This window comes from Rhyacophila brunnea, unplaced genomic scaffold, assembly GCF_057557595.1.
Source record: "Rhyacophila brunnea isolate RB1 unplaced genomic scaffold, BYU_Rbru_1.0 scaffold_3, whole genome shotgun sequence".
Lineage (NCBI taxonomy): Eukaryota > Metazoa > Arthropoda > Insecta > Trichoptera > Rhyacophilidae > Rhyacophila > Rhyacophila brunnea.
In genome coordinates, this window is record NW_028232965.1 from 3,686,767 (window position 1) to 3,697,020 (window position 10,254).

The following is a 10,254-nucleotide window of genomic DNA, read 5'->3' on the forward strand; positions in this document are numbered from 1 at the left end:
CATTTAAAAAAATGTTTCGAAAGTTTCGTTTAAAAAAAAATCGTTTTAGCCCAGGGCCCCTTTAAGTGTAAATCCGACTCTGGTTACTTAGCTAGATTTACGCAATATTGAAAGATTTTTTGTTGGAATTTCCTGAGGGATCCTGGATAGATATTTAAATATTTTTTTTATCATGTAATTACATTGAAAACACTGATAGATATGTATTAGGTAGGTACATATCGACCTACTTAGGTATGTAAGTATTAAATAAAATAATGGGAAGGTAATTTACGTAATTTCTATATATCTACCTATCGTCATTGCGATCTAATCTATTTGAACTCTAATATATTTAATTTTTTTGGAAATAACAATGAAACTGAAAATCAGGCTTTGCTATTGTTTGCAGGTTTTCGCACTAATTTTCCGTCAGGAAGAGATTTCCGAAGAATTGAAAACATTTAATCCGAGGCGACAGTCGTCGGGCGGCGGCGGCGAGTAATGCTTCCCCTCCCCGCCGTCCGCCGCCCTAACCCCCTCCACGAGTGAATATCCACCAATGGGCGGTGTCCGTGTGACGTCACCCTCCTTTTCGTCCAACGGATAGGGTCTCCCCTCTTCGGTCGCCGCGGGGCGGGGGCCCGGTGGCGCGACGGCGCCTGCCGCCGGCCGCCGCCGTCAGTCAGAGTCGAAAGCGCGCGCGCGACGCATGTGAAACGAAGCGCTCCACGCGCCGCAATCGAAACCCACTCTATCGCCCTTCACCCCTCGCGGTACATCGCGCGAAGTGTCTATTGGTGATCGTGAAATAAATCAACGTCTTTGCGGCGACTCGATTCGCCTCGACTGTGATGGTAGAGAGGTCCTCGAGGCTCTCTCCTGCCCAACGCGACATTCGCGCAACCGCCGTCCCGCCTTATGATAGACCATGAGCGACGATCGGCGGGACAGTCTGTGACAATTATTTTCAGAAAGCGGTATCATAGATTTTTCACAAAGAGACGGAAGGCTTGCGAGAGCCTTCGAAACGTACAAGACGCCTTCCTCGGCGGAGCTGCGGTACGGGGCGATGGCGGCCACCACGTACATGAGCGCGGCGCCCGCGCCGGGAGACCTGGACGGGCTGGGCATGTTGCCCGGCGGGTACCACTCCTCGGCCGCCAGCCCCCGTTCCGCGGCCGACGCGACGGACATGAAGTACGCGCAGCATCACCACCACCTGCACGGACATCATGGGCACGGGCAGGGCTCTCCGGGGCACGTGGGTGGGCACGCGCCTGGCCTAGGGCACTGGGCCGCCTTGCCTCCTGCGGACCCTTGGGCGGTGCACCACCACCACCATCACCAGCACGCAGACGTCAAACCGCCGCCGGAAGCTCGCCACCATCAGCAGCCGGTGGCGAGTCCTCACGCCTGGCACGCTCCCGTAGTTTCACATTACGGCGGAGGATCTCCGCTCCAATACCATGCTGTCAATGGAATGCTGCACGCGGCCCACCCTCAGCACGGAGGGCCGTTGCACCCTTCACTGCGAGATCTGCAGCCCTCGCCCGCCCTCCATCACCACCTGCCGCCCGAGCGGGAGATGAGCGGAGAAGAAGACACGCCCACCTCCGACGACTTAGAGGCGTTTGCGAAACAATTCAAACAGCGTCGAATAAAACTCGGTTTCACGCAAGCGGACGTCGGTCTCGCCCTCGGAACCCTCTATGGAAATGTCTTTTCTCAAACTACGATCTGTCGCTTCGAAGCCTTGCAACTCAGCTTCAAAAATATGTGCAAGCTCAAACCTCTGTTGCAAAAGTGGCTGGAGGAAGCCGACTCGACGACGGGTTCGCCGACCAGCATCGACAAAATAGCAGCGCAGGGTCGCAAGAGAAAAAAGAGAACGAGCATCGAAGTGTCAGTGAAGGGCGCCCTAGAGCAACACTTCCACAAGCAGCCCAAGCCGTCGGCGCAGGAAATAACTTCGCTGGCGGACAGCCTGCAGCTCGAAAAGGAAGTAGTCCGCGTATGGTTCTGCAACAGGAGACAGAAGGAGAAGAGGATGACGCCGCCCAACACGCTAGGGGGCGAGATGATGGACGGGATGGGGGCGCCGATGCACTACGGTCACCACGAATTGCACGGCAGTCCCCTAGGTCCTCATTCCCACTCGCACTCCCACAGTCCTCCGATGCTCTCTCCTCAGGCGATGGCCGGCCACCAGCTCGCGGCGCACTAACAGTTAGCCTGCTGGGCCCCTCTCGACAGACATTTCTTGTGCCCGGACGATAACAACCCTTAGCTCTGGCCGCCTGACCGGGGCGGACCGTGAAAGCGGTCCGAGTACCGGAGGTGAGCGCTTTTCTCGTTAACAATCTCCGAGGGCGAGAAGAAATCGGTTTAAATGCTCGAAAATGATAATATTTTAAAGACTCGAAAGATGCCACGCCCGTTGAATGAGAAAGAGTCTCGCATCCGTCGGGAAGAACCGCGATATAAAATTTGGAATCTGATCGTTTGCAGCTGCACCACCTTAAAAGAAAGTGTGTCGCGGTGAATCAACAGGATACCTGTGAAAAGATGTATTGTTGTATCCATTGTTCGAGACGTCCCACATCCGAACGGGGGACCGTGAGACGGGATGTCTGGCGTTTGACAGTAGACCGATTCCTCGTCGCCCGCCGGAGTTAATTATTATTACTATCAAACGGCAAACAACGAGTTTCAGAGTATTTTGGTTAAAATTGTGTATCATTTAATTGTTTTTGATATCCTACCTCGAGCACAAGTGATATATTGAATTTTCAATATAAAGTGGGGCCCAGACTGTTATGTGATCGCCTTAGCGGGACTTTCACCTGATATTAATATAAAACTGAGTAACTTAAAAACTTTTTACAAAGACGAATAGTCATAGTTAAGGTGTAAATAGAGAAGATTGTAAATATAAGGTAAAATATATATATTATTGTACAATTGTCAGATTTCCGTTTGTGAAGTAGTACATTGTTGACTTGTTTAATATTTAAGATAACGTTTCGGTGGAAAAGTCCGTCGTGAGTCGCGAAAAGGACATACAAAGTGTTTAAGCTTAAGGCCAGATAAAAAAAGTACCGAACCAAAATAATTTATAAGAGTTTTTTTTATGTTATTTTAAAACCCCAAAACAGAGCATTAAGTAACATTATTAATTTATCAAAATACTTAGAATGGCATAATTTGCCGGCAATAAATAAGAACACTATTATTTAACAATATTTTGCTTCATTTTTTCAACTCTTCATAATTAAGATTTTGATACCTACAGGTAAATAAATTGTCTACCTAATAATAGAAGCCTTCTGAAAACTTTATAACGATCAAAACATTAATAATACCTAAGTACAATTGCATTGATTGTAACGGCCACTTTCGCTAAACAATTTGATTAAAAAAAAACTATGTTTATTTAATTTTTTCATTCCGTTTTTCCAATATTTTTTATACCTTATTGCGGAGCGGTTCAAATATTGTGTGTTTTTTTTTGTAAATAATTAGTTTAATTAATTTTTAGTTTTTACATTTTGCATATTTTTGCACACTGAGTCATTTTATTATAAAATACTTGGCAATATTTCTAAACGGAACGATGGCAAGTCAGAATGTTTAGATTTAATGGTCAGTGATGATGATGATGAGGAAGCCGGCGGTTCACAATGTTATTATTTTTATTCTGACCAAACCTAGTCGCTTAAATCAAATGAAAATAATTTTATAGACAGGCTATAATTTGCAGTGTATCAGGTATACCTACACAGAATGCCGAGGAGTTTCATTTGATTTTTTTTCTCTTAACATTTTATTAATCATAATAGCATTATGAATACGGAAATCGATAAAACTTGGAATGCCGCTCATACGAAGATTTTAAGCGCAATATACGAGACTAAAAAAAACTATTATTCCTTTCGCAGCAATAAATCTTCGCCAAACATGCGAAAATATTTTAGGGATTTATTTTTTCCGACGGCTATTCGCTGTCATTGATTTGACATTGGAGAAACGTCTCGGCCGTGTTTTATAATTTCAACAAAAATAACACTAATAAATGCAGCTTGTTATAATATTATTATTATTATCAGAATAGCAACAATCGCTTGGCATCGATCGATACTAAAAAAATAAATAACTAAAACTACCATGAATCGAAATATTAGAAAATAATATGTTTTTTTTTGCAACACACATCAGTCGCTTTCATCCGTACTTATTAATTGACGCCGATACCTATTGATTAATTGTATAAAATTATTTGAATGTAACAAATGTTTTAGACTTTTGTTGTATTTTATACACAGATCTCGCTGATAGTTTAAGCAAAAAAGTGCAAACTTAAATTACCCGTAAAGTGTTCGATTTTATTGTGTATATTTACGAACGATGTTGTTTCTTATTTTTTATTAAATACAATATAATAATATAAAAATATTTTTTATTATGAAAGTGTCTGTAAACGCAGCAGTGGTGTCTTGATACCCAGTGATTGTGAAGTAATGTTTTTTTTATAATAACAAAATTATTTAAGTGTTAAAAGCCGACACAAGCTACTAGCAAAAAGTACAGTAAAAAGTTCTTGTTGATCAAAAAGTCACTTTTGCAAGGTTCAAAGTGTATTGATAGCAGAGAGACATCATCAATCGTATCACCATGAAAGGTACCTATTCATTATTTCATTTCATTGGACTTATTCTGTCACTTGGTAACGCATCATTTTATTTTGCAATATTCAAAAATATGTTACGTTTCTATATTCTTTTCAAACGTTTCCTGGTTGGTTTCATAGTAAACATTTTAACACTGCCTCCAATAAATTCATTTTAAAATAAAATATTCATCCCAACTATTGCCCTGACATTTTTCATCTAAGTAGGTATATCAGACAACTGTATGCTAATTGGATCCAAAAGAAATCATTATGCACTAAATTAAGTTTAAAGAAATATTTCATTTTAACTATGTACTGACTTGTAATCTATTTATAATATGAATAAATACATATTTTTATGATAATGGATTTTAGAAAAAAATGAAGAATTATAAATTTAATAGTTTGAAGATATTTGTAGTGTTTTAAATCTAAATACCTAAACAATACAACTGTCAGATATTTATACATACGTATCTATTTGGAGCCAGGAAAATATTGCTTTGCGTATCTACTTATAATAACATTATAAACATATTCAGAATTTAAGTTTAAAATAACTTTTTCGATTTTCTTTATAACTAACTAAATTGATCAACCAGGAAACAACACTGTTATACTAAAACCATTTATTACTGCTCAACACATTATTTTAGTTAAATATAAATATTTGTATAGGTTTTTGGTATTTTTCTTCTCTAAAAATATTCGATTCTGGTGGCTTAATATAAATTTTTTATATATGAAAGTGTTCCAACTAAATTTGGTCTGTTGTTTTGTTTTAAAATTTGCAAGACAGAAGCGTACCGTATTGGCATGTTTGTTTGTATGAAAATAAATTACATAATAATAATATGTCGACGATTGAAAATTATTAGAGAAATTCCAGAAGCGCATATAAATAATCATTTTTTAATCTGTCGTCAAAATCAAATGTGTAGTAACAAAAATATTTCTTGCCTCAATAGCAAAATCTATACTAAGACATTTTTTAATTTGATTGGCGATGTTTAAAGTTATTCTTAGTTTGTATAGGTACTGCTTAGTTCTCGAGTCAATAATATTATATGAAACAAAATGTAACTTTCGATTATGATTGTGATGCCATTTTTAAATACATCCCCTCCAATAATAGAATAATATAAATATTCTCAGCAACTAAAATAATTACATAGATACTGGATTTTATAAAATTGAAATAAAATCTAAATCGGATAATATGCCTGATTTTATATTATAATAATATTTCCATTATAATACCATTCTTACATAATATTAATGGTATGAAAAGTCACGTCTGTTTTAAATTTTATTATAACTGAAATACGAATATTTAAAGAAGATTATAGTTAATGTGAAGACATAAGTAAGTAGGTAGGTACTATAGATATTTTTTTACAAGTTTTGATTCTGTGATTATGTAACTGCGATTCGTGAGTTTTATGAAAAGATTATTTTTTGTTAAATAATATTGATGTCTACCTTGAAATTTTCTTTCTTCATGTAAGTTTTTCAGTTATTAGGCAACGTATCTACAATTATAAAAAAAGACAAATTGAATCGTATTACTAACTTTATCATTGCCCCGTTGTAATTAAACATTTTACATTATTCGGGGGATGCATACGTCACGTATATATTTTAGAAATGGCAAATTGAAAGAAACTAATGAACACTCTATGATGAAAAATAATAACAAATGGTCCATTTATGTTTCGTGACCTTTTTTGTAGGGAAAAATTGAAAACAACGGCCGATATGTAAAAAAGAAGGGTAATGTAACATGTAAAACGAGTCGATCATGATTTGAGTACTTAAATTGTAGTTAGGTAAACGAAAAATGTGATAATGCAATTGATTGTAGCGAAACCGTAAACGAAAACTATGTCAAGTTTTGGTTGAGGTGAACATTGTAGACTGAATCATCACTTTTTTCAAGGGACTCCTTTCACAATCAAACTATAATTGAACTATAGTGTTACTAGACTACGAAATAATCAAACAATATTGACTCATATATTCTAGAATATTTTAACATATTTTTTGTAATGTTTTCACATGGTAAATTACGATCTATGTTAACGGCGTATATCATTTTACGTGTTCGAAAACGATAGACTTGATGGTGAAGGGATTCCCTGTATATGAACATTTATTAACTTAATAATTTCGATGTTTTTTTGGTCGTTAAAACTTACGTTTATTTTTTCCGAAGAGGTTTTAAATAACGAAGAAAAATTGTATACAGATTATATATTATTGAAATAACTATGTTAAATGTTACCATCTGTCAAAAAGGGAATGTCACGGTTGAATGTTTGTGTAATAGATTTGAATTTGTACATAGGTAATAACAGTTTGATTTTTTTTTTGTTTATGTGAAGAAAGTGTATATACGTGAGTCCGCATGATTGGTGGAGCCACGATAAGGGTAGCTTTAGGACTGAATTATTCTGTTCTTTGTTTTACATCCTTCTTTTAACGGCATTATTTCTGATTGGTGCGTTGTATATGTGTTATTATATATATCATATTGCTATACATATAATGAAATAAAATACGAATTACAATAATTATAAATTGAATAAAAATAAAATGACACACTTTTATTAAAACTGTCTTTAATTTCGAAAACTTACATTATCCTCATTATGAAAGCTAATAAGGAACTTACACAGTACCACCTACACACTATTGTACCAATATCGAGATGAACGACAAAACTCTAATACAAAGATGGAAATTAACTGCAACAGCAGCCTTGTAATATTAATCTTCATACATACATGTAGATATAAGTAAGTTACTAACTACAATTTATTATAAAGACGACAAAAAGAATATTTTTTACTGTGGAATTATCAAAACAAGATTTTGAATCTAATAGGTTATCTGAAAATAATCATAGAGTTATTCTGTTTATTTGAGCTTAATAACAATACTTAATTATATTGTCTCCCCATTTTTATTTGTTGTAAGGAGAAAATTACATTTTGAATCGGGTATTACAAATGTGTATTTTTTTGTCTTACTTAAATGAGCAGAAACTGCAATATTGGTCTTTGTATACCGGAATTATACTAAGCATAATACGTACCTACATTTAGATTCAATCATATATTTTGATTAACTCAAAACTAATTAATCGCACCTTGCTTCAATCATTTATAGCTTCAACAAATATATCGATACCATATTTCAATAAAGAAACAACTCAAAATTTAAAGGTTATGAGTTAAGAATGCCATTAGATGTAGAAAGATCTTCTCTTTATAATTCTTTAAAAGAATTGCCCTTTCTGAGATTAATTATTAATTCAATTATTACTGAAATGTCTGGGTTAATTCCTTTTTAAACTTTTAAAACATTTTATTATGCATTGCTGAATTCCATTAAACTAAATTAAAAAAAAACATTAAGGTTTTAAAATTAAAATGAGAGTTTTTGCAAAAAATTGAATGCCATTATCTTGGAACAAGCTTTTTTTAGTTGTCTCCCTTTTGAACTATGGTATTGATATGAAACCAATCTCTCATGATAAAAAATAAGATGATGAATGTAGGTACATCTAATGGTGCTACCATTAAATGAAGTATTGAGATATTGCGGTGTTATTGGCATGCTATTATTTAAATGTTACGCACTTATCATCAACACTTTGGCATGTAAACATACACACAAATGTTTGATAGTATACTATATTATGAAACGTTGAGATCAACTATGTAAGTGCTTAATGTTGTATTTACTACATGGTTTATTTAACCATTCCTTACAAGTTGCATGGATGATACCTAATACAAATTAGACTAGAACCAATGAAATGTGTTATGATTATGACTTTCATCGCGTTGATTATAAGCAGGTAGATAGATATGTACCTACATCAAATTTAAACATCGTAAAAGAACATTTAAACATAATAATAATATAGATACCTACTTATAAAATATTTAAAATGTAATTTATGTACTTAATTAAATAAGTACTTATATTAATAACCAATATATATGTAGGTATAATATAGACGTGAAGTAGTTCATCCACCTGATAGGTATAATATCAATAAACTGTCTTAATCGTAAAATATATGTGTCATATTATTTAAAAATATTTATATTAACATTAATATCATCTTAAAAACCATAATCTCTTATTATGTTGTAACACTTTTGTATAAAAAGTCGCCAATAAGGCTGTTGATGATCCCGAGAAGGCGGACTTTTGCAGATAAGCTTACATGATACAAGATCTCATGCTATATTGGGTTACTAAGGTTACTTTATCTATATTATGAAGTATACCGTTTAAACAAACTTATGGCATCATCATATTTTTTTGTCATAATCTTGCTATTTTGATTTGCCAATGTGTCAATTCTAAAAAAATATGTGGAATCCATAGTTTCAATAACTGTATAATAAATTAAGGGATTGCTCATAACATTATGACAATGAACTTTTCAAATCTTTTAAATCCTGTACTCATATAAATTAGGAGTAGGTATGGTTATGGAAAATTGAGGTCATTTTTCTATTATTTCATATTTGATATTCATCTATTTTTATGTTAAAAAAATTAACCAAGTCGATGAATTATTGTCATTGAAGTAGGTAAGTTGGTTCATTAATCGGTGAACATTTACCTTACTTAACAAAACAATAATCATTACATACCTACTTACTTTAATATTAAAAATATCTAAGTATATCTACTAGAAATAGGCAAACAACGTGTGAAAATAAGTAAAATAAAAGAACGACAAAAATCAAACCTAATATATGTCAATTTTATCTTGATCTATCGTGAAAATTCAAAATTCAAATTGGCAGGATAGGTAAGTTGAGCAAACCAAATTTATATTTTTTATAATATGTAGATGTCGGTTAGGGCCAAATAGGAAAAGGAAATCAAACAAAAATATTTTGACGTACCTATAGCTTTAAAACGTCAATATATTAAACTGAAATAACGCTAAACTCAATAGAAAGTAATCCGTATTTTAAAACCTTTTTTACGCATACACTTTTTGAGGTTATGATATAAGTCTTTTAAAATTAAGAAGCTGGGAAATAATATTTTATTAATTAGTATCATTCAAAACACATATTATTACATGTTTATAATGATTTAATAATTCATTTTAGTTCCATAAACGAGAAAATGAATATACTCGAACAACTTAGTAGATACTTAATTAAAATTTATATTTTATTTTGGTAAACATTAAGAAGATACAACTTATTAGATCTATATAAATATATTTATCATAATAAATTATTGACCACTTAGAAAGTAATATAATATATAACTTTTTTTAAATGTTTCAAAGAAGTTTTATATTTTCAGTTCAATGATTGATACAACAATAATAACAGAATGTTATTTGTATTAAAGTATGTTAACTATGTAATTAAAACCTTAATACTGGTAGTTTGAAACGTTAAATGATTGATAATAACATCTATATTTTTCTTTAAATAGATCTTGGACGGTAAATTATACGTTATGTAATAAACAAGTGCGACTTTCATTGCCCGAGTGTTAAATCGATCACAAATACTAAACTTGTGCTTAGTCAAAGCGATGGGCATTTTTTATTT

General features: G+C 34.1%; 1 protein-coding gene across 1 annotated transcript; it reads left to right on the forward strand.

Moving 5' to 3' along the window:
* Positions 1 to 667: 667 nt before the first annotated feature.
* On the forward strand, positions 668 to 8,049 carry vvl (ventral veins lacking). Its single transcript, XM_085952553.1, has one exon. It carries the CDS (start codon positions 1,052 to 1,054, stop codon positions 2,204 to 2,206), a length of 1,155 nt encoding a protein of 384 aa, XP_085808679.1. The 5' UTR covers positions 668 to 1,051; the 3' UTR covers positions 2,207 to 8,049.
* The last annotated feature ends 2,205 nt before the right edge of the window (positions 8,050 to 10,254 follow it).